The 25,758-nt window shown below is 40.4% G+C and overlaps 1 protein-coding gene across 5 annotated transcripts in view; it reads left to right on the top strand.

Annotated features, from left to right (window-relative positions):
• Positions 1-25,758, top strand: part of utrn (utrophin) — a 192,241-nt gene that overhangs the window by 116,781 nt on the left and 49,702 nt on the right. For all 5 annotated transcript variants that reach the window (XM_080290147.1, XM_080290148.1, XM_080290146.1 and 2 more), the window contains exons 58-62: positions 9,037-9,166; positions 13,223-13,491; positions 14,329-14,475; positions 18,009-18,087; positions 19,449-19,509. In XM_080290147.1, coding sequence (XP_080146273.1) covers positions 9,037-9,166; positions 13,223-13,491; positions 14,329-14,475; positions 18,009-18,087; positions 19,449-19,509 — 686 coding nt within the window. The remainder of the gene's footprint in view (positions 1-9,036; positions 9,167-13,222; positions 13,492-14,328; positions 14,476-18,008; positions 18,088-19,448; positions 19,510-25,758) is intronic.

Below are 25,758 nucleotides of genomic sequence, written 5' to 3'. Positions count from 1 at the left end.
TTCCTTGCGTTTGACTAACATCTCCCTCACTGTCCTAATCATTTTCTCCTGTTAGGGTACAGAGGGTTAAGATTTCTTTTATTTCGTGAAATTTGCTAATGTTATATCGTAGCAGCCTAACTCCTCCCTCCTTATCCTGAGCAGACGTCTAATTAACTAGAATAAAGATATTAAATTGCACAAGATGCGTTGTTGTTGTCATAAAGATAAACAAACGTGTTATTAAAAATATAACCGTGCTAACGATGATTGTTTTTCAAGCGTTAAGCCCAGCAGCCGTGTGGCTATGGTACATTTATTCGTTTCCAAATCCTGCATTGGTAGAGTTTTAAAGGCCAGGTTCGACATCATTGCCGTACAGTGAGTAGTGTCCTTTCTCGTGTTTTATCATTGCACTTATTGATGTTTTTACACTACACAGAATCAGTTTTTCTAACAAGCAGTCAATACCTTTATTGTGCTGACCCATTCGTACCTTTGCCATCAGTGCCGTTTGTCAGCAGTGTTCCCCACTGTATTATTTATTGTAACCACTGGTTATTGTGATAGTGCACCGGAGTGTAATTGCTTTCAGATAAATGACTCAGCCCGTGGCTACTGTTTACTCCGAGCCTGCCGGCCGCTCTTGACATCGTAATGCGTTTCTCGGCATCCCGTTCGCCACACTATTATTTTGTTCCCCAAAACGCCTTGAGAGTAAACACGTGTGCAGTCATGTGTCACAGACGCAAGGATCACAGACACGCTGACAGATCAGCTGGCACACGCGCACACGGAGCTCAGTACTCCTGCGTTGCGACACCTTAGCATACGCGAAGCGCATCTGTATCTGAATGCCTTCTCTGATCTGCTACATCTTTGTGTAACTTTTCAATGAAGTTTGACAAACTATATTTTGAAATGTCATTTTGTAATTTTAGATGGCAATTTGTTAGATACAATACTGTTTGAGGCTAATGAAGCAATCATGCACATAGAAAAGAAAGGAGTTTCAATTTTGTGAAGCATTTCTGTAATAATTTGTAGAAAGAAATATGAAAGAGAGGGAAAAAATAAGACAAATTACACACGCACACATAATAAAGTGTGTAATACTTAAAGCACTAATTCCAAACTTCAAAAGAAAAAAATCATTAGAGCAATGTGCTCAGTGCTTTCGCTTTTTTGAAAGAAAATGGAGAAGGAAAAAAAAGACATAACTGATCGACCACAGAGACTAAGAGTGGGCTCTTCCAGTGGCACACAATCAATTTCTTGGCTGCTGTAATGTCTGCTAAATATAGTCTTTTAATGGCTTAATGAAGAGTCGTTACTCAGAAAGCAGAGCAGATTATGTAAAAACTATATATTATGGGAAAAGAGAGACACTCTTCCACACTTTGCCTGGTTGACAGTCCAAACTTGGAGCCTTTATGGGAATCTTGTTTCTGATTTTAATTGAGATGGGTTCATCAGAGTATGCTCTCAGTGATCTGAGATGAGGCTTGCTCCACGTGTCTGCTGAACACCTTACAGAGAGAAGAGAAAGGCATTACCCCAGCTGATCAGATGAGCTCCATTATATAAGCAATGAGTCTGAGAGCACACGCAGTAACCACAGAGTTTAATCTACCTTCATGTCCACTTCTACTTTCCTTTTCTCATTACCCTCTCTCAGCCCTTTTATCTCATTTTCTGTCATCCTTTGCTGTGGTTCCTGTCTCTAGCCTTTTTGTCTCTTTTCTTTACACTCCTCCTCTCTATTTCTTTCACATTTTCTCCTCTCTGCTTTCCCTTGTTCATCTCCAGGTATTCAGCTTTGAGAATACTCAAAAAAGGAAATAATGAAACTGGTGTGTTGAAAGTGCGGAAGTCTCACTTACCATTTTTTCCCTGTGTTATGTTTTTCCCTCACTTCCTCTGTGTTCTTAGTAGATTGGCCTGGAGGTCTTGGTGACCCTAAAAAGGATGAGGGGAGGTGGCTGAGCAGAACAAAAAGCTGGGGCTTTGAACATGTCATGCTCTATTACTTGCTTACACTGACAGACACACACTTGCAAGTCCCCTGTGCTCACACATACATACGCAGACACAGTTGGTGAGCAGTGCATGTACCAGCTGCTCTGCCGGAGAGATTGGGGGAATGTGCATGGATATAAATATATGGAAATTGGTGTCTCTGAGGTAGGGAAGGCTTAGAGTGAGGGTTTTTTTTCCATTCTCTTTTTGTTTTGGGAGACTTTGCGAGATAAAAGATGAAGGCTAAGCCACTTAGCCCAGCAGAGAGCAACGGATATTGCCGTTATTAAAGAATCGGAAGGAAGAAAAATATGAAAGAGCAGTGGTCCAAGCAGAAAGTGATAGACAGGAAGTGGCAAACAGAAGCAAAATTAAATGAGGAGAAAAGAGAAAGATGTTATGTACAGTAGATGAGAACCCAGGTTAGTGGAAGTAGGAAAAGTATACATAGTACATCTTTTTATATTCATAATATTTAGGTTTCCAACACATCAGCTGCATTCAGATCTAGCTCAACAAGCTGATTGTTGAAGTGCTGAAAGTGTGAGGCGACTGAGTGGGTATTGTCTGTGCTAACTTGAGTTACTTCTCCCGCCCTCCTCTGTGTATTGATCCGTGTCTGTGTTTTTCTCTTCTAAAATGGCCATAATAGCGTTTATTAATTGCACATTCAATTACCCAGTAAAAATGCCTTTGTTAGCATCAAGCCGATTAAACTCATCAGTCTCTTCTATTAAATTAGCAGCTTTTAGATCAAGGAGTGGGAACGAGGGACCAGAGGCTTGTGGGCATCTTTAACGACTCTTATCTTTCAGCAACAGTTGGTTTCTTGTCTGCATTGTTACGCAAGTTCAATCTGGTTCTTTCAAAAGCTCATTCGACTCATTCAGAATGAATACAGGCAACAGGCAATATACTTTAAATTTAGTTAAACCCCCCTTCCCCATATCTTCTAAATATGCTTAAGTAGCATACCATTACTCAAACTAAAGTGGGGAGAGTCTAATAATTTGCCACAGGACTCATCTTAATCATTGTGCCTGAATGATTGATTAGCACCATTTACTCTTGAATGGACAGGTAGTAAAGGAGAATGAAATGGATTTAAGTGCTGTGCTGGACTTTACCTCAGGGTGTCTTTGGAGACACAGGGCTTTTGTTAGAACTCACCACTGGGTTTTTTTCTGAGGAACTTTAAATTGTTTTTGTCTGCTTCATTTACACTTGCAGTTTAATGAAATTGCTAGACGTGTGTGTTGATGGTCTAAAGCACTGCTGGCAAAAACCAGCCCTTATCTGCTGGGGGTCCTATGGGTTTGTCCTGCAGTATTGAAACATTGGCCTCAAATCCTTTGGGTCCTGTCAGCTCCGGGGTGGGGCATCCTTAGATCCGGTATGTTTCAGCACATTCCATGGATGCAGATTTAGCTAGAATCAAAGGAATTTGCAATTGCAAACCAGGTCAACGCCATGGGTCCTTTATTGTCTCTTTTGTGCCAAAGGGCAGTGCCATGTGTATGCATGGTCTGCAGCAGTGATTAGGTGGATCAAGATGCTAGGATCCAGCAGAACATTGATCATCTAGGTACAATTTAAAGTTTTTCACTTCGCCTGTCATTTGGTTTTTAATGTGAAGTTGTTGTTTTTTTAACCATGGAAATAATTCTGTGATCATCCACCTCAGTTTTATTATGTGGTGTTTCAGACCTTTTGGGGTTGCTGAGCAGGTCAGTGTGTTCATTCTTTTTAAAAATGTACCAAATTTTTGGCCACTCTCATAGTGTTTGTGATCACTCTATGGGTTTACTTTGGTTTATTGGTCTAATGGCCGCTTCCCTCACTCACGTCAGAATCTCTGCCGACATCATATTGAGAGATCCGGTGAAAACACAACTTATACACTTGGAGTCAAATACAGATGTTTTTATTGGTTTAATTTGTCATGGAACATCAAGGGAACAGACTGCATCTGGCCACAAAGCTGCTTGTCAATTAATTACTTTTGAGCCTTTGACGGATTGCTACATAGATGGTTAGTATAGTCGAGCATTTATGAGCTGAAGAGAGAGGTTTGGGAGTTAATCAAAACCAAAACAGATTACTAAAAAGAGACTGCATATTTGGACTGTGTTAGGAGATGAATCCTCTAAATTAATGCTAATATTATTCTGGTAAGTGTGCAATAAACCTTTTAAAGGCTATGATAGCTTAAAGAAGCAAAGAAGTATATGAACAATGCTGCTGTTAGCAGTTATAATTATCGGTGACAGCAAACCTCATTAAGTACTGCAAAACTATGCTAAAGAGTGATGCAGTGACGATTCAAAAAACAAAGGTTCTAAATTGACCTCAAACTTGTAAATTATTGCAGTTGCACTAACACAACAATGTAAAATATACATATGTTTTACATGGAAAAAATTTATATTTTTATTTCGGCAACTGCGAATTTGTCACATATAGGTTTCTTGTACATCCACAGGCATTTCACAGCCTGTGGGTATTGGTACTAAATTAACAATGGCCAAGGTTGGATGCATTAGTTAAGTGGAGCATTTGTTTTCAAACTACTAGCAGCTATCACTAGCTTTCAGCTATTCTGAGATAACAGCAAATGTTGGGAGGGCAAAGGAGCAATTAATTTTTTTTTCCAGTTGAATCACTCTGTGGCTCCTTTATGAACTGTGCAACTGTATGCAACTGTAAAATCTAATTTGGCCCAGACGACACAAGTTCAAATTCTGGCCTCAACTAAAAATAGTTTTTGCTAGAGAAAAATAAGAAGTCATCAGTATTGTGACTTTCTCCCCCTTCTCCCGCAGTGTGATTGAACCCTTATTGCAAAGGCGCCTGAAAATTCCTGCCTTGTGCCTCTCTTATGTTGAGAGATGGTATATTGTATCAGTCCTTTTTGGGAGGCTTATTTCTTCTAGAAGATGAGGGCTACGGTAATATTGTGGACGAGATAGCAGGGTTTTGAGAGCAGGAAGAGGGATGTTTGGCAGAGCTCTGAAAGAAGCTGTGTTGTGATGTTATCTCATTGGCGCCACATCACAGGGCACTTAGTGATAAGAGTCTGCTGTGCTGCTACAGCCACAAACTACACTCTTACACAGACCTGGGCACAAGCACTTGCCCACAGACATAATCACACACTCACAGCCAAGGTCACGGTCACTCGTAGCTTCAAGGTAGATGCCAGAAGCATTGTGAAAGTGACAAGAGTCCCCTCTTGCTCTAGTCTCCATAAATCACAGCTCATATTCTGATGTGCCAGAGCCTGGAAATTGTTGAAAAAGAGCAAAGAGAAGACCTGTCCTGTTTTATCTTTGACTTAGATGTCTATGTCTCATCACTCAAAGGCTGTCTGGGATTTGCTTGGGGAAAAAGAGCTTTTTTTGTTAACTTAAAAGCGGCGTATGTGTTTGATATCCGCCTTTCAAAAAAGCGTGAAAAGTGTGTCCCTGTGTGAAACTCTGATAATGTGCGCGTGCTGAGGTTTCACTAAAAAGATTTGGTTGAGTGTTGGGTGAAAGTGTTTTGTGCTGTCACCTGCCTGAACTGTAAGGATACCCAGTGGCTGGATAACAGACGGCGAGGCTGTATCTAACAAAGAGGATTACTTGGCGCTGCTCACGTTGCAGATATTAAAGCCTTCTGTGGCTCATTTCTTTGGAGCCAGTTTACATTAGAAGATAATATTACATTTATTGTATTACTCAAACTATGCCTGTGTGACATGATTATTAATATGGGTATTATTATAGTAAATACATCTGAGACGCAGAGTTCACTTTTGACCACAGTGGCCTTACTGCAGGCTGTTCTTGAGCTTTTGAGCCACATGATCTTTATCAACAGTTTTTTTTTCCCCAGCTTGTATTTGAATTTATTCTCACACACAGTGTAAGTAAACAGTGCAGCAACAACACAGCACTGCATTTCACTTCACAGAAGTGATATTACACAACAGACATGGCAAACAGAATACAGCATCTCAGAAATTATGAGTGTGTGAGAAATGAGATACATGTTCAAACAAGAGAAGGAGAAAAATCAAACGTTCAGTAAGAAATCGGTAGGCGTTATCTTAGAAGTGACTCGAAATTAATTCCTGACAATATAACCCCAATTCTTAAAAAGGTGAGACGCTGTGTGTTATGAAAGAAAACACCAGAAAAAATGATGTGCGCGTGTCATAAACACATTTTTAGCAGAATGTTTAAAGTGAAACATTAATACTTCGTTAAAAAAAAAGGGGGGGGGGGGGGGGGTTCATTTTGAAATTGATGGCTTGCAACATGTCTCAAAAAAGTTGGGACTGGGAGTTACCGAAGGTTAGAAAAGTAAATGTTCTATAAAGAAATGGAGGCAGGGACATTTTGCAACTAATTGGGTTAATTGTCATCAAAATAAAATGATTGGGTATAAAAAGAGCATCTTAGAGAGGCAGAGCTCCTCAGAAGTAAAGATCGGCAGAGGCTCAGCAATCTGCAAAAAAACCCCTGCAAATTTCAGAGTAATGATGTTCAACATAAAATAAAGAACACTTTGAATACCTCATCATCTATACGGCCTAATATTTAATGATTCAGAGAATTTAGAGAAATCTCTGTGCACAAGGGACAGTGCCTGCCTGCCTGTCCTGACCTTTCACCAACTGAAAACATTTGGCACATCATGAAATGCAAAAATAAGACAAAGAAGGCCCGGAACTGTAGAGCAGCTAGAATCCTGTATCGGCCAAGAATTGGACAACATTCATCTCACAGTATCGCCCCCATTTTCTCTGTCATTGTATGGTCTTTACTTTACAACATAAAGCGACTTGAGGCAACTGTTGAATTGAATAAACGTGTCACTGTTCCAACTTTTTTTTTGATGTTGCTTCCATCACATTCAAAATGAGTGGATATTTCTTAATTTTCTGAGGTTAAGTATTTGTTTTCTGTCTTCTATTGTGAATAACATGGGTTTATCAGACTTGCAAATATTTGCTGACGGATCTTTGGAGATGTTAAAAGTGTAATACATGAAGTCAAACTTCACATATCTATAAACAAGCCAGTTCTACAAATGGCTTCAACAAGCCATTTGCTGCTTTGATGCTGTATATATGTTGGTTCCTTCTACATCTGGCTGTAATCAGACTTCCCTGAATTATTCAACCAGGTGCAATTTGTTTCCACCAGGATGCTGTTCATCGACCTGAGCTGTTATCTGTGATTAACACATTACAAAACTGACATCGGAATATTTTACTGGCGTCACTCCGAGTAACATGCAACAAACTTTGAAAATAAACAGCCTCTTTACCCTCATTTCATTTCCTAATTTAAACCACCACTCTACATCTGACAGCAAAAACAAGGAAATATATGGAAAACTAATGGTGCTGGTATCAACTGGGAGTTGTCCTCGCTGCTCAGCTCCTCATCCTCTTTTTCTTATCTCTGCTCACACCCCTTTCCCTCTTCCTCAAGCCCCTCTCATTTACGTTCTATCTCTCAAGGTCCCCTCTCTGCGCTACCTGCCTATTATGCTTCCTCTGTGTGAACGGGGAGGAAATCATTGGAACGAAGCAAACCATTTATTAGCAGGGATGATCTAATTTGTGTTCAGCAGGATGCTTCATTTCAGGGTGAGAGTACATTTGTCTGCAGGAGGCTGTGTGAAATTGTCATTGCATTGGTCTAAATCCAACTTTTACAAGAACTTACTTCCAGAATTTAAATTTTTTATTTTTAAATGCTTCCACAGCAGCCGTGTGTGAACTGTGAAATAGAATTGAAAGAAGTGGTGAGAGGGTTAAGGTCACTCAGGAAATTATAGGCTAATTATGGCAAATCTTCACACAAATGTCTAAAAGGATGAAATTAGATTGTGATGACATTGTATAATGAAGGTCACACAGAAGGTGCGAGTTCAGGTATGTGCGTATATGGATGTAAGCTGCTGGAGTGGTGGGGTGTTCTCATACATATGGATTGGATAGTTTCTCTTCTAGGCGATTCTTATTGTTCTTGTCTTACGTCTTCAAATGTTGCCGGTAATACGATTGCACCCAAGCCAGCATCTTGTCGTCAATCTTTTGCATCTCATTTTTGCTGCAGTCGACTGTTTGATCAGTCTGATAAGTGTGAGACTTTATCAGAGCGGGTCAACCAGCTTCACAGTGTCTTCAACTACATCGCCTCTTCACAAAGCAATCACACACTCCGATAGGCAATGAAGTCCTTCGGGGTGTCACATGTATATTCAGACAAGAACAATTATGCCGTTACATACCGATCTCACCCCCTTTATGTAGTTCCATCGCCTGCCGTGCACTCTGCTGAGGCAGAACTCTTGACATAAGGTTAAGAGCATTTGTCAGATTGCTTCATGAACTTCATGAACTAGAGCCTGGAGTGTGTGGTGCACTATGCTCATTTCAATATGAGCGGCGCTGTGAGAGGATGTGCAGGATGTGTGGTGTTACTAGCAAGCTCTATAATGATTATTCCTGCAGGGTTACAGTGACTCGCTTTATTCTGTGCCTTGCTCAGCTAATTTCACACAGACCCAGAGGAGAAGCCCAGTTTGACCCAGTACTCGCACTTCAATCGCTGCTCTGTTCTCAGAGCTTTCAATACCGCTGACACTCCTTACATAGCCTCTCTCTCACACTCTCTCTCTTACCTCTTGATTCCTTCTTAATAGGCAAAGACTGAGCAGGGAAACTGTTTTGTTGTGCTGCAATCACCTAATTAGCCATTGAATGTGTTGGTTATCTTGCCGATAGGCAGAACGTAAACATCTGCGTTTGTTCATTGGGCTGATGTGAGTGTTTTAATCACAAGAACTCTAAGAACTGGTTGATTAGTATGTATATTATTTCAAAAACTAGGACCTGCAAGAACTGTTTGAAAATTAAACTCAAACACTTTTTTAATATATAGATCATAACAAAGTTACAAAAAATTTGTGGTTGATATTAGTAACATTTTTATATACATCAAGTCCCCTCTAAGCCATTGCTCTGTGCTTTTCCCGCAGGCGCTACGGTCAGAACTGAAGGAGCGTGAGCACTTGGTAATCAGCACTTTGGACCAGGCGAGGACGTTTCTTGCTGATCAGCCCATTGAGGGTCCTGGAGAGCCACGCAAGAACCTGCAGCCAAAGACTGGTTTGTTCCTTTTCATTAAAAAAAAAATATATCTCTAACAGAATATATAAACTTTCAGTCCTGGAAACAGGTTTGAAAAGATAATTGCAGCTTAAAAATACTGCACACCACTACCGAGTCCATTAAAGCCATGCCATGCAGTTTTTTCCACCTCCTGAGTAAATTGTGGTAAAATCAGAGCTCATAATGAGGCTTAGGCAGTTTTATCTTTTAGGTATAGTAAGTATCTGGAGATAATGACATAATGAAAAACTATTAGAAACTCACAGTTCTCTGTGTCTCTAGTTAGTCTAGTCTGTTTTCAACAGATTTTAAATCACTAATCGCCTATTTTTGTAATTCACATATCATTTTTTTCCCTTGTGCGATATGACAAAAATCTCATCGTCCTGACAATGATATAAATCACAAAAATGTAATATTTTCTGTAAATTCTGTGACTCTCGGGCAACTCGACTTGCATTTAGTTTTTCCATCTCGGCGTCCTTTACCTGGATTCGAGTGTTTTAACCAATGCATGAAACTATACATTTTTAGACACAAGTTGTAACGGTAACCATTTTCTTTCAAAGTTTGAGTCTAAGGTTTATTTTTTTAGCACCTGACGGCTCTTTTTTTTGCTTCTCTGCATACTCTTTCACGTGATTCAGTTTATTTTGAAAAGTCTCAACAGGATCTTGAGCTTTATTGTGAAAGGTTTACGTGGAAAACAAACAAGCGGACAGCGGAGCCACGCGATGGTTTTACCGTCATTGTTGCTAACGACAACACATAAAAACAGGCGCTTGTCCGTCCATAGTGTGATTATATTAAATATGAGTGAAAGAGAGAACTTTAATACATTAATATAGCCACTACAGTGACCATCAAAACGATGAAAAAATATTGCCGTAAACAGTTAATTTTGACGATAGACGTTTTTATATCGTCATCCGATATATATCGTTATATCGAACAGCCCTACCCTTACATGGCCAGAATCTTGTAGAAACATAATTTCCCACTCTAAAATTGTACTGTATGACAATAGTAGATGGGTAACAACAATGCATTGATTTTGGACGCAGCCCGTGGTAATAAACTGCAGACTGTAAACACTTAAAAAGACAAAATTGCTTTGTAAAGCCCTGTTTTGAAGCCATCCACAATTAATACTGCCACACCACTAAATTTAATGCAATTTAGGCTGTTGAGTTATCAAAAAAGATCACCCATATATACATTAGCTACACAAAAATGTCTTTGTTGAAGCAGTTTCCATGTTTGCTTCTGTTGTAAAGTTGGACCTTTGGCCCCTGAAAGAACTCTAGTTTTTGGCACCTATACCTTGTCTTCATTTTTCAGGCATAGTGACAGAAGGATAGCAGCAGCACTGAAAAGGAAGGTTGTTAACACTGTTGTGAAACCCTCTATGATGTATGGTTTGGAGATGGTAGGTCTGACTCAAAGAGAGGAGGTGGATGAAGATGAAAATGTTTGGGAGTGACCTGGAGGGACAGATTTAGTGTCACAGTATGTCAGTGGGACAGTGCCAGCTAAGCATTTTGGAGACAGTGTAAGCAAAGCAAGAGGAGATGGTTTGGACATGTGTAACGGGGGGGATAGTGCATACACTGGACAAAGGATGTGAAATATGGAGCTGGCGGTAAGGATGAGAAAGACCTCAGAGAAAGTTCTAGAGAAGGTAGTGATGGAGGACATGCAGAGGGTTGATGTGATGCAAAAGAGAGGGTGAGGTGGTTGCAGATGACGTGCTGTGGTGCCCCTGAACGCGAGCCACAATATTAAAAAAAAGGAGCTGGAAAAGGTTGCAGCTTGCATCCTACAAAGTCATTTGCTAAAGGTTTTTAGTTGGATTTAAGATACCTGGTGGTGCGGGTGTCTGGAAGGGCAGCATTCAAATCTGTGCAAAATCAAATATATGGATCCATCCGCTGTGATTACCTGATGTAAATGGGAGAACTGCCAGACGAAACTTCTTCTTTTCTGCTCCACAAGGGTTTTGTTTTGGGTACCTTAACCTGTCATCAATCACAAGAATGTCTGCTTTTCAGCCAGTTTGAAGAACCAGAATCTAAGGTCTTATTTGCCTCACTTCTGAGGTTAAAATCATTCAAGCTGTTACCTCTGTTGAAGTTGGTATAAATAGACAAGGAGCTGGGCTTACAAATACACCAACTCATTCAGTATTCCCTCTCTGTCTCTTTTTGGGTGCAGCAGGGAAATCTTCGTTAGGTCAGCATATTTCCCTTCTAACTAAACCCCTACTGTGTAAATAATTAAACCGACCCAAGGGAATGTGTAGGGGTGTGGCGAGACTTCAGAGCGCAGACGGATAGGCTTGTTGTCTGTGGTCTTTGATGCAGATATCAAAGTGTCATCTCATTGTATACAGTAAATAGATTTTTTTTAAAACGAGCTAATTTAAGATCAGAAGCTGTGCTTGTGGTGTAATGAGAGGATATTGAATGTGTCAGAGTAACACTCTGATAGTGTATTAGTATAGTAATGCTTTGTAAAGACAATCAAACGAGCTTACATTACTTTGCCTGTGTACATCATTCTTCTTTATAAACTACAGACACCATCAGTATCAGCAATGACATGAGGCTTCCTGCAGTGTCAGGCGTTTTTGTATGCCGGGAGCAAGATGAGAAAAAGCGAGATTGCAGAGGTGCAACAGGTGAAGATGGTAATTCAGTCACTACCCTGGAGATAAGACCTAAGAACTCCTGAGAGCTGCTCATCTTTTTTGCAGTTAAAATGATTATCTGGGGAGCAGTTTTCTCCTTTTTTTAATTTTTTTATTCCCTCCTCTTCTCTAACCGCATCCTCAGATATGCCACAGTCGTCATGTCTTCTCACCTTCTGACTTCTTAGACTTCTGTCATTTCTTAGACCCTCAGTCTCTCTCATTTTTTTCCTGTCTTTCTCTTTGATCAAGCCTTGACTTTAGTTAAAGCTTCAGCGTCCTACCTTCTTTTCTTATTTTTCTGCCCTCCTGTTCTCCTTTGCTCCTCCATTCTCCTCGTGTTCAGTGTCGCTCATTTACCTAGTATGGGATCAAAGCTTTAACTGAAGAAGTGAGGACTCAAAAGCTGAATTCAGGGACAACAGTGAATAGTTCAGCAGGTCGTATTTGTGACTTGAATGCAGCTGAATTTGGCAGATAGCGTGTCAGAGAGCAGGTCAAGGCTGGCGAGAGTGATGGAGAAGAGGCGCGTGTGCAGTTTGGATTAGTTCAGGTTGTTACTGGAAAGAAGTTAGTAGACCTGAGACACAAAGGGACAAAAGAATTCGTTCTAAGGGTCAGAAAATTCTACATATCAGTTCTGACAAGACTGTAGTTTTTCTACCAGGCAGTACAAAGTCAGAAAGAGGATCGAAGGGCTGGGGTTTATATTGTCCTGGAGCTTGATTTGTCGATGGGTGTCAGGTTTGCAGATGAGTCATAGAAGGGTCAGACTTAGACATGAAAGATGTGCAACTACTGAAGGAATGTGCAATAAAAGAAAAAATGATCACAAAGGGCTTATTCAGCTGTATAATTATAGTAAAATTTGCAGATAAATGGCTCGTAGTTCTTCAGAATCTTCTGCCACATCATGTTAGGAAGAGAAAAGAAGAGACTTTAATAAAAATTTATACAGGTCTCTTCAGTGTTTTTGTTGTAGAAGTACGTATTTAGAGAACAATGATTAAATGTTGAAGATGGTAAAGGTTGTTTTTAGGAAGCTCTAGCACTGAAACGTCACAAGCATGTGTATTTTTGCAAGTGAAGCAGTGTGGGGGAGCCTGTTTGCAGCGCTGGAAAGAAGTCAAGGACTGTGAAATAAAAGAAAAGATCCGGTTCAGTGCAAGGATGTGAACACATTACAAATGCATTTCTATCATTTCTTCCATTTTATAGAAGTAGTCTTGAAATAAATGCCTTTCATTACCATATTGTGAAGAAATAACTGAACAAAATATGAAATAATAATGAAGGCCATGAGCATTTCTCCACAAAATGGCGTGCTTCTTTATTTCCCGTATTTTCTTTTTTTTATCTTTCAGATCTCACACCAGAGGAGAAGGCCCGAGGTTTGGCCCGGGCTATCCGAAAACAATCTGGTGAAGTGAGGGAGCGGTGGGAGCGTCTGAAAGGGCACGTGGGCGGTTGGCAGAGTCAGGTGGAGCGAGCCTTGGAGCGACTCCAGGAGCTGCAGAGCTCCATGGACCAGCTTGACCTGCGGCTGACTCGGGCAGAGGAGGCCAAAGCTACCTGGCAGCCTGTGGGCGATCTGCTGATCGACTCTCTGCAGGATCACATCGATAGAACCACGGTGAGTCAGAGGGTCAGATTTTTGCTAATGCACCATAACCATCCCTCTTATACTGTCAGATATGCTCAGTTTGAGTGCTGTTTAACAAATCTTGTTGTTTTCTGTTATAAAATCTTTGAAAATCCTGATTTAAAAAAAGAAGAAGAAATGTTTGATGCTTCACATGGTTTCCCTGGTTCTTTATTTACTTTGTGTGTGTGTGTGTTTTTTTTAAAGAAAGTGCTACTTCATTTGAGGATATATTCAGTATAGTCTTGTTTGTTTACACATCATATTTGAGGATGTCTCGTTTTGCCAAGGAGAACTGGCCGAGAAACAAGCAACAAATTTAATTTAACAAGCAAGAAAAATGAGAGCATCTTCTTGTAAACTGTAAACAACAAATGAAAGAGTCGAGAAGCGGAGGACAAAAGGGCACTGAAAATAGCCAAGTCACGATTCACAGCCTGCATGAGGAAATTCAGCTGTTGCACTCATTTCTCTCTCTGCTGCACCTCAGATCTTAATCACCTGAGGTACAGCCAGTCCGGGCACTCGTATTTCTTTATATCCGTGTCATTTAGCGATCCACTTTAGATTAAATGGTCTATTGATAGATTAGATTGCAACCAGAGCAGCACTTGTCTCTAATATGGGAGACAGGTAGGACAGTACACGGAGGAGACTTTTTAAATGCAAATTTTAAAGCTGAAGCTGCAAACTTCATCTCCTGTTAGATTTTAGGTGGTCAAACAAGAAAGGGATAAACAAACAGCAGTCAGCAGTTTGGACTAAAGCATATTTATTTTAGGCTAATCTCACAACTATAATACAAATACGCTATCATCTTTTTCCCAGGCCTTCAGAGAGGAGATTGCCCCGTTGCGTCAGGACGTTCGAATTGTCAATGAGCTTTCTGCTGAGCTGACACCATTGGACATTCAGCTGTCATCCACAGCCTCGAGACAGCTGGACCAGCTCAACATGAGGTGGAAACTTTTGCAGGTACTTTAAATCCCCCTGAAACAGCTACAGATTTCGGAGCAGGAGTAGGGTTTTTTGTGTGTGTGTGTGTGTGCGCGCGCGCATTTTTTCCTCTATATTTTGTCACAGTTGTCTAAATGACTTCAAAGGAGACTGCGCTGTCTCGATGTTTTTGTTTTTTGTGTCTCCCTCGCTTTTTTTCACTGTATACCAATTTTACTTTGTCAGCTGAACACACGGGGATTTGGAGCCGTCCCTCTCCCTGTTTACTTGTTTTAGTTGAACGCAGCTTTATGTTCAGTGCGACACTTTGTCACTACACATCACTGGCCACTATTCTCGCAGCGCACCGGTCATATCCTTGGCTCTCTGCACGCTTGATAGTCACAGCTAGACAGTCACGAGTGTTTCTCAGAGTTGAACATGTCTCAGACCTCGAGGAGAAGTCGTGAAAAAGTCTCTTAACAAGTTATTACAAGGAGATAGAGGAGTGGGTTTTGAGCATGAGCGCTGGAGTTGTGTTGATATCCTTTAGACAAGTTTCAGTCATTTTTGTATTCTAATTGGGGATTTTTAAACTTAAAGGTGCACTGTTAGTCAGTTTTTAATCTCTAGATTGCTATGCCAAAGTAGCTTTTCTGTCATGTCTCTTAGATTTAGGGTCCTTGGCATTGATACCCAGTGATGCTTGAGATCTGCAGTGGTAGAGTGCGGTGGGACTTGACCTAAGCGGCTAAGAATGGCAGGAGACAGGTGCTGTCCAGTGTAGCGAGTGATTTATTCACCATTTTGTGATCAAACCATATTTACAAAAAGAAGAAGAAGAAGCTCAACTCCATAGTTAACTCAGTTCAAATAAACATAACTGAACTTAAATCAGTGGAAATTAAGGTCAAACTGCACACAGCTACACTGACCTGGTCCTTTCCCCCCTGAACACCTGCATTCATCTGCTTAAATAGTCCACTCGCCCCTGGACTATTCCATTCAGTAGGTAAGATGAACATTATCATACTCAAACCTATACTGCTACTCTTTACTAGCAATAAAATCGCTACGGTGTAATCAATACATATTGCACCAATAAATCCATTTCTGTATAAACACAGTCTAAAATTCTCCCCCTTCTTCACCTGGTCTCTTCCTGTGACCTCAGATTAGCTATAAGCTATTAGCTATAAAGCTATAAATACAGGAAGTAAAGCTATAATTTCCTCCTTTTGTTCCTGGAACACAGGTAAGTAAGGTGAGTTCAAACTACACCAATTAACAGTTGAAATAAATAACATGTTAACTTGACAAACTTGTCAGAATTGATTTAAACCAAGATGTTATTGTACATAATCTGTAAAAGTGCAAAACATAAACAATAGTAGATGTTTGCCTATTGCAGACTACATATGAAATATGGTTAAATCAAAACAAGAATGTTAACTAAGAATATGGACAAATGGTGTTCTCACCCACTTTGTCACATAGAGGAACTGAATACAGGTTAGATGCTCAGCTGTGGACATGAGACAGATGTAGAGTTTTTTTCCAGTGCAATGTTTTTGAAGCTTCCTTTATAATTGAGGCACACAGTGTGGTTGCATTATTCGGGAATTTAAGCAGGAAAAGAAATGTGGCCCCCCTTCCCCGCTCAGCAAAACTGGTTAGCTGTGCTAATTTGTAGCCCTGTGATATTTTTTTTTTCCAGTGCACTGCACAGATACCCACTAACAGTCTTGTTGCCTGGAATATGACTATAATTTAGATTGTGAGTCAGAGAAGGGCTTAGTTTCATTCTGTCTCTCTCTGTTGTCCGCTCTTTTCAGCTTCACTAATAAGCCAGATCTGGCTGTGTAGTTTGATGGTTTGGTTTTCATTTCCAGACAGCTACCATCTTCCTTGCTGCGGGAGAGTGAGGATAATAGTCACTAAGTGGCCAAAAAAGAAACTGAGCTACTGGTCTTTCTGTACCCATTTCCAGGATCCCTCTGTGATCTGGCTGACTTAATACCCGAGGCTCATGTGTGAATGTGCGAGTCTCAGTATTATAGGCTGCCAATACTGTCCAGCTAGTCAGAATGATGGAGCAAAGCAAATCATGTGCGGCAGGGCACAGGTGCAGTGCCTGAGAGGTCAATACACGGCTCTCAAAGGAGCGCGGGAGTAAGAGTCTGAGTGATTGATAACTTAAATGCTTTTCACACAAGTTTTTTTTTATTTTTTGTAAGCAAGCTGAAGTAGTAGTAGAGATAATAACATGGAGTAAACAGCAGTGTTTTAGCATTGATTTTGAAAGTATATAAGATTTTATGTTAACACACAAATAGGCACAGTGTGATTCTGGTGCTATGTTACAACTGCACCCAGACAAAACACCACTCTGTCTCTTCTTTCATCTTCCTGGCACTATGACACTATCTTCTCCATCACACATTCACTCTCATTACACTAGTAGCTTAATATTCCCCGAGGGATCAATAAAGTAGTGCGTTCTTATCGTGCCCTATTCATCTCGTATATCTCCCAATCTCGCCTAATCTCTTTCTCTTACTGTCTTTTCATCTTTATATCGGAGTGTTTTTTTTTTGGTTTTTTTTGTAAGCAAGCTGAAGTAGTAGTAGAGATAATAACATGGAGTAAACAGCAGTGTTTTAGCATTGATTTTGAAAGTATATACGATTTTATGTTAACACACAAATAGGCACAGTGTGATTCTGGTGCTATGTTACGTTTCTGATCTTTGCAGGAGCATGTTTCTGATCGCCCCATATTGATATATATTTGTTGTTTTTGTGGGATTAGCTCAAAAGTAGAGATTTAGGAAACTTAGTGTTCTTGTGTGCTGCCTGATTTAGCTTCTTATGTGTTTCCCCGTTGAGTTTCTCTCTTCATTTTTCAATTTAAAAAAAAAAACTTCCATTAATTCTCTGTTTCCCATTACGGTCACATATACCATCAAAGTTGAGAATGCACATGGCACACTTCCATGAAATCTGGATAATGGGTTTCCCTCTGGCCCCAGCACCATGTGTCTACACTAGATGGTGGATTTGTGACCTGCAAGTCTATTTTGGTCCACAGTTACCTGTAATTGTCACTGCAGTGATTTGCTATGGGCTTTGAGCTCATTGTGTGCGAGCGTACAGCCGTACTGTGATTGACTGCATCCGGTGTAGATACTTATTAGCTGACACGTGCATGTAAGCACTCAGTTACCTGCTGTTTGTGGGTTTGACATGTGCTCAGCTAATTGAAGCTGCTTTATAATTTCCAGACAATGCTAAATGTCCTGAAATTGACACCAAGTGCCTGTGAGTCGAGTCAAGACGTGATACTGTGTATATGTATACCTCTATTGGAAATAAAATTTCTTGAGTTGGGGTCTTACAGAAAATCCACTTGTAACTTAATTGCACTGAAATTGAATTCTTTCCAACCATGACGCCAAGTCTAGCCACTGTAAAGTTCTGTCTGTGCGAGCAGAGCCTGCCAGCCCACAGCTGACTGTCTCTATGTGTGTGTGTGTGTGTGTGTGTGTGTGTGTGTGTGTGGTCATCATACAGGTGGCAGTGGATGACAGACTGAAGCTCCTTCAAGAAGCCCACAGAGACTTTGGCCCCTCCTCCCAACATTTCCTCTCCAGTGAGTACCGAGCCTATTACTTCTCTAAGGAAATTATAGATTTGGGGTGACTTGGTTTGATTCCACTCAGTTACACAGTTTCACATCGTCCAATTTCTCTCCCATGCCCCGTCTTTTCATCCTCGGCCATATGCTTCGCCGTCGCGGATGCTCAGTGGACGCGTGCACGCGCATACACATAGCGTGCAGACGTGCCACTTCACTCATGAATAATGCAAGGCTTAATTACAGCTCTGCACTGACTCCTTCCTCTCCCTCCCTCTTTAGAGTGGTCATTAGCAGAGCATAGAGAGTTAGAGACAAAGCTGGAGAGAAAAGACAAATGCAGAAGCGTGAACATTAAACAGAGCAGCCAGACTCCGGCTCCCTGCGCCTCTGTCGCGCTCTCCCTCGCTCTCTGACTTTCGTCATTTTCTATAATCATACAGCCATTAGTGTTCTCCCCGTTCCACCTGATTTGCTTTGCTGGCTGTCAGACACGGAGACAAAATGGACGGTGTGCGATTCAGAGCAGGTGGCATGCTCAGCCGGCATGCTGTGTCACCAACAGACACGAGTTTACAAAGTAAGCGCTGCTGAGAGCTCAGCAACTGCACCCAGACAAAACACCACTCTGTCTCTTCTTTCATCTTCCTGGCACTATGACACTATCTTCTCCATCACACATTCGCTCTCATTACACTAGTAGCTTAATATTCCCCGAGGGATCAATAAAGTAGTGCGTTCTTATCGTCCCCTATCCATCTCGTATATCTCCCAATCTCGCCTAATCTCTTTCTCTTACTGTCTTTTCATCTTTATATCGGAGTGTAGAGCTGTGTCAAGGAGGAGGGAAAGTGGGAGGGCGATAAATCAAGCAACATTTCTGCTTATTGCTTTTGAGAACATCTCAAGAGTTATATTTGTCTGGTTTTAACACTTTATCAGCTTGTCATTTTTAAGATTTCCCTTGCTTGTCTGTGTTTTTTGTCTTGTTTTGTGCCCCCTGTTTTTTCTCCCTCTATTTAAAAAAAAAAAAAAAAAAAAAAAAAAAAAAAAATCTTTTCTTTCATGTCCCATTGTCTCCCTCCTCCGGTTTTTCTGCCAAGAAAACAATATCCATTTACCCAACCCCCCCCCCCACCCCCACCCCAATTTCATGCTCCGTGAGAGTCTTCCTTATACATCTAGACTGTGTTATAATGGAAGCGTTACATGTAAAAATTATTTCAAGTCAAGGTCCAAACACTAAATGGATTATTTCACTGCTTGGTGGAATTGTGCAGCATTTATTAAGATGGCGTTTGGATTTTAGTTGCCCGACTTTTTGTCTTTCCCCTCATCTCACTGCTCTCTTTATCTTTGTCTCTCTCTGTCTGCAGCATCTGTACAGCTCCCCTGGCAACGTGCAGTTTCTCAGAATAAGGTTCCTTATTACATCAAGTAAGTGGCGAGAAATGGCTTCGATAGCACTCACTGTGCCTGTATAAACTGTATGCATGCGTCTGTCTGTGTGCTGTAGTAGGTTAGAAAAAAATGCTATTTGAAATGGAATGATTGTGTGTGAGTGATTTTTTTAAATGTCTTTTTTTCCAATCAAATTTGAGTTTGCTTTAATTTTTTGCTTTAATTTTCATTCTTGGGATTTCTTTGTCCACTGGTAGTCTCAAGCACCTGAATTTTATTACATGACCTTTTGCGGCATATGACCATAGTAGAATATTTCAAGTCTAGACTGTGCAACTTTGTAAAGTAATCTCCTAAAGGACCTCTAAGGCTTTTAAGGGAGTATTTATAGGGCATGACCCTTTTGTAATTTTGCAATAACTTCTTCCTTTAAAACGGTCAGTTCCCCAAAGTTAAGTCCGTGCAAAGTTCATTTGTACTTATCTGAGAATAATGTAGGCAACTGTCTGTTGAAGTGACAGTGAGCAGGCTGGTGCCATGTGTCATGTCTCTTGGACGCTCTACTCAGGCAGCATCATTGTCTAAACCCTTTCAGCAGGTCATCCACAAATCAGAAGGTTGGTGGTTCGACACCTTGGTGATTAAAGCCGATTAGATAGTAGGTGCAGAAAATGACTGGTGTTGACTGATGATAATGGTATGATGGGGTTTGAATGGGTGAACGAGGCATGCTGTATAAAGTGCTGTGAGTGCTCAAGTAGACTATGCATTCACACTCAAGTGATCAGGAGCAACTGCTACTTTTGACCGTCTCCTACCTCCTGAGTGCTTTGAGCGTGGAATCGAAAAGCTCTATATAGAACCGGTCTATTTACCATTTACATTTATTTAATGTCCTGATTTGAATCTCCTGACATTGTGTTCGTTTCAGGTGTGAAAACAGTCTTTACTGTCATACGATCTTTTCTGCCTTTTAAGTAACAGATTTGGTAGAAAAGTTGAAGTTTGCACATTTATGACATCTTTATTCATCTCAAGGTAGATTCAGATGCGGGCAGTATGGTGCAGACCGAAATGATCTGCATTTTGAAAATGCTGAGAGCTGATTGTGAAATGGCTCATTATTATCTGATCTTTTCAGTTTTTTCTTTTGTGCGTCAGAGCTGTAACCTCTTGTGACCTCCGGTAAACACCGCCTGGTCATGGATCTTAGTAGCTATTTGTTTTTCCTTTGTATTTTCTGTGCATTTTCTTTGTCGTCCAATTAAGAACTTCTTTCTCTCGCGATTGGTTTTTGTCTGTAAATTACCATTCAGGCTGTTTCACCTGCACATTTCACATTCAGTTCAACAGTAGCACTTCCTTTTGAATAGATAATATTTGGCTGAATCCCAGGACTGCTTCCCATATTCTTCTAACAGTGGCTGTAATGACTTTAGCTTGACATCTCGCTTCCCATTCTAATTTTTTGCCAAATCACTCCAAACTGCAGGTTTTTGCTTAAACGGGCAGAAATGGCGTCCAGGACAGCTTTTCTACTGCTTAGGAGATGTCAGTTTTGAAAGTATAAAGGACCTCATTATCCAAAAAACATCTAACTGTACGTCAGTAAATTGCTGCCTTAACCAGATCTACACTTATTTTTGTGTAGCGGTTAGAAAACTCTATTTCAGCTATCATTTATCAGTTCTGCTGCTCTCTGGTTTCTTTTATAACGCTGTTACTGCCTGTATTTATTTTTAGGATGATAAAGTGGTAGCGTTTTTTCAGGTTGCCCTCCTAAATCATCCTGTGCCCTGAGTGGAAATGTCACCGTCTCAGTTAAAATTGTCAAATGGTCATTTACACAAGGGAAAAACCCCACTTGTTCACTGTCCACAGAACAGTCCACAATAAAAGCTACAGCTATGAAGATTTAAAGATACAGTCATGTTTCGGTAACTAGTTAAATGTCTTCAAAAAAAGTTTGATGAATCCATTTTCCAAAAGATTCTATATTATTAAGTGTGGTCACAATCTCAGCTTCTATAGTTTTATTTTTATGTAGAAAATCTGTCTGTTGTTGTTTATTTGGTGATGCGTTTGTGTGCATATAGGCAGTAATGAAGAAAAACAAAATTTCATAATAATCTTTTTTGCTGGACGGTATTAAGAGGCTTAAGTGTTAAATCATGTTAATAATACAATGTTTATGTACAGCCTTGTGAATGGTGCCTAAAAGCCTTGTGTTTTTAGAGGAAGAGGCATGTAAAGCCATTTTTAGATTGAATAACAAGACAACACCGTTTTCTGCCTGACTTTCAGTCTCTGACACTATTGTGGAGACATTTTGAACCAATCTTTTTTACAACGTGGCTTCACTTCGTTGAGGTTTGTAGGTATTTGTTTATGCACCGCTCTCTCGAGGTCCCGCCACAGCATTTCAGTCACTATTTAGCTGTCAGCCTCATATTTGTTACACAGAGGAGTTTATGGCTGTGAGGTTCCCTGTGGCTATCAAACAAGCTCAAATCATCACCCCTCCGCCACCGTGCTTAATAGTTGGTGTGAGGTGTTAGAGCTGATATGCTGTTTGCCAAACGCATTATAGTCAAAGGGCATTGTTCCAGAAGTCTTGTGCTTTGTTTTTTGTTTTTCAGAGAGGATTTCTCTCTTTATCTTCAAACAATCCATGCTTGTTAAGTTCTTTTCTCTTTGTACTCTCATGAACTTTAACATTTTTAACATTTAAGCTGCCGATTGAGGTCTGTAGTCTGAGATGTAGCTCTTGGGGCATTTCATGGTGTGAATTTGCTGGGATGTCCATACCTGGGAAGTCTGGCATTGTATTCACACACCCACTTTCTCCAGAACAGTAAACTGCCAAAGCTTCTGTTTTTATAGAGGTGCTCACACTTACTGGTGCTGAGGTGCACTTGATTAGCATTTGATTAGCAGCACCTGGCTGCTTCTTACCCTCTTAATTTGGATGTCAACAGTAAGGGCGTCTGAAAAAAATCTTTGTTTTATATGATAGGTCCCCTTTAAAGAGCTAGGTAATGTCTAGACGAAGACAAACATGGGATTTATATATATAGAGAGAGGGGAGGGACACCTGCTTTGGGTTTGGGCCTGCATCTTGGCACTAGAAAGGGTTCAGATGTGAAAGCCAGTGACTCAGAGGACAGGCTTTATAACTTTAGAGTCAACAACAGCCTGTGATCACAGATGTGGCCAGCCAATGAACCTGCGTCCACCCACTCATACAAACACACAAACAAAACACAGGGGTATTTAAGTACCTGGGACACATAAATAAAGTGTCCCAGGTACTTAAATTTAATAATCGAAATTTTAATCATATACGTAATAATTTAAATATGAATGTTGCAAAAACTTATTTTTACTCAATGATCATCTCTCATATGGACTATTGTTTGACGTCCTGGTCACTTGCTTGTCCAACAACACTTAAAACTATTGAAAACATTTATAAAAGAAGTTTAAAACTACTTGACAAAAAACCGACTTCCCACCACCACGGTCATGTGTTAAAAAAACATAAATTACTGAACTTCAATAACTTAGTGAAACTTAAAAGAGTGAGTTTAATATATAAAGTCTTACACTCCCTTGCTCCACCACCACTAAAGCAGTTCATTAGGCATAAAGAAAGCTCAGACAGGACCACTCGAGCTACAATCCGAGGAGACTTGTTTATACCCCACAGACGGACAGCATTTGGGCAGAACGTCCTTTCTGTCCAGGGTGGCCATCTGTGGAACAGTCTTCCTCAACCCATTAGAGAATGCTCTACACTCAATTTGTTTAAGGCAAAGGTTAAAAAGTGGTTATGGACAAATCAAGTGTGTGATCGTGTATGAGTTGTATAGTTTTAATGTTTTATTTGGGAACAGAATGGTGTGTATGTGTAAGTTTGGTGATGGAGTTTTTATTATGAATGAATGATGAATTTTTATGAATTATTATGTCTATTTTTATGCTTAAGGACAACAGATGGAAATTAGCCCTTGGCTATAATCTGGTATGTTTACATTCATGTAATTTTTTTTTACATTTATGTTCATTAACATGCACTGTCCTAACTAAATAAATATATAAAGTATTCACAGAAAACTGTACACAGAAATGTATTTAGAGACACAAGCAGTGATATATATTTTTTCTATTTCAAATTGAAGCTAGTCTACAGCAGTATCCTCCTCTCTCACATCCACATATTCGGCCTTGGAGGCAGTTTTAAAATTCCACCTAATTTGTTGTTTGAATTCAAGTCTAAATCCATCTCCAGGACTAATCACAGGTCGCTTTTTGTGCCGTGACATCCTTGGGACATCAGTGCCTCTCTCTGAAACATTCATTTCCCCAAACTCCTCCCCATCTCGTCTCCCATCTCCTTTCATACTCTGCCTCTTTTCTCCGGGCTGACAAAGGGCCTCTGATTAAAACTGTGTCTTTGTCCACCCCCTGTAGCGAGCAGTTCCAGTGACATTTTGTGGGGAAACTGAAATGGCTTCACATAAGTTCGGTGTATTTATTGCATCATGCTGGCAACCTCATATGCTTTCCCATTTCACCACTGGCACCCTCTCGACATTCGAAGAAATCTTTGGTTGTGCTGTCTGTCTGTGTTTGTGTTAGGAGACATTTGGCACTGTGAAATGGTGCCAAACGGTTATGGTGGGGTTGAGCCTAGCAATAATCCAGCCCCCCCCAAAAAAACAGCCACTCTGCTCACTGTGACAGTGTGCTCCTCAGGATGTCTAGTTTAGGAAGTTTTAATAGGAATCCTAAACTATTTGAACCGTAACTCAAAAGCCCAAAAAAGGGGGATGCTATTATAGGAAAGATGGGGGTGGCTTTTTAAGGGAGGGTGGAGGTGGAGCGGTGAGAGACAGAAGATGTCAGGTGGTGAATGCAGGCACTTATCACCTGTCACAGACACTTGGTGATAAGCCTGGCAGGCTGCTGTCAGTGGGGGGAAAAAATAGTTCTTGAAATCTTCCTCGTGCTTACTCAGATATTTCCCTGATTCTGTGTCTTTGAATATCCAGATATGCTACTAATCATTCAAGTGCACGCTCATGATTATTCATGGAAGTCTCTGAGCGTGTGACAGTGACAAATTCCCACCACCCACCAGCAAAGCGACTGCAGACGTGTTTGGCCACACTGTTGCCGTTTTTAGGGAATCGTCTCCGGCCGTGCTGTGATTGTAGATCTATCCAAGAAGGATTTTGGCTTTTCCCTCAGGAAATATGAAACGTCTAGGTTACTTCTAGGGTAGAGGGAAAGAGTAGGAGGTTGTTGTGGTTATAATTTATTTTTAAGAAGCACCAATGAAGACGTAGTAATTAGCAGAACCACTTTAACCTTCAATGAGACTCTAAGTAGCTGGAAATTGTAAAGCTACACAAGCTTGATAAGCTAAACTGCTATTATTATTATGATCAGTTAATCTAAGAGGGTCAGATCGTATCACTTATGTCATAACTTCAGCTGCCTATTATGCTGACTTGGTGAGACAGAAATCTCATTAAAACATCTTGTAAAAGGTTATTTTCCCCTCACAGTACCCTTGTGGATACGCAAATATCATCCTTTTCTTTGTGCCTGCTGCTGCATCCCCTTTCTGTGACGCCGTTCGACTTGTAGATGGTTATTCTGAGATGTCATTTAATGACTTTTATGAGGGAAAATGTCACATGCATTAAACAAGACCCAAGAGGATTCATCTCCAGAACTCCTGTCTCACAGCTATCTGCTGCCTGACGAATCGGCAAAACCACTACGTGTCATCAGTGGCCGCTTTAATTGCCTTGTTTCTAATTGAATTTCCTTTTAATTTGATGCATATGAGAAGTCATTTTCCACTGTGGAAATCAATGTCGAGGAATTTGGAGAAGTGTTCAATATCTATCACGCTAATCCTTGAGTTTGAAAAGCTCGAGATATTGGAATGAAATAACTTCAGACGCTCAACTCGATTGAAATTGGCAGCCTTGCATCATGGAGTGTTTTTGGAGTGTTTTTGAACTTTGTGGTGCATTCAAATGCTTCTTGAAAGTTAGTAAAGGACAATTATCCATCGTAAAATCACCAATTAAACAATTAAAAGTAGCTTAGTTAATTTATTGACTCATAACCTGGCTTAATTTCATGAGGTAATAAAAGATTTTCGCTCAGACAACAGCATGGAGATAAATAGGATTCGGAGCGTAGGAAGAGAAGGAGTGACAGCTGTGCTGTGTTTGCACCTGCTGCTGGCGACACTAAACAGGAATC

This window comes from Astatotilapia calliptera, chromosome 15 (assembly GCF_964374335.1).
Source record: "Astatotilapia calliptera chromosome 15, fAstCal68.1, whole genome shotgun sequence".
NCBI lineage: Eukaryota > Metazoa > Chordata > Actinopteri > Cichliformes > Cichlidae > Astatotilapia > Astatotilapia calliptera.
Note: the sequence above shows the minus strand (reverse complement) of the source record. Positions and strands in the feature narration are given on the sequence as shown.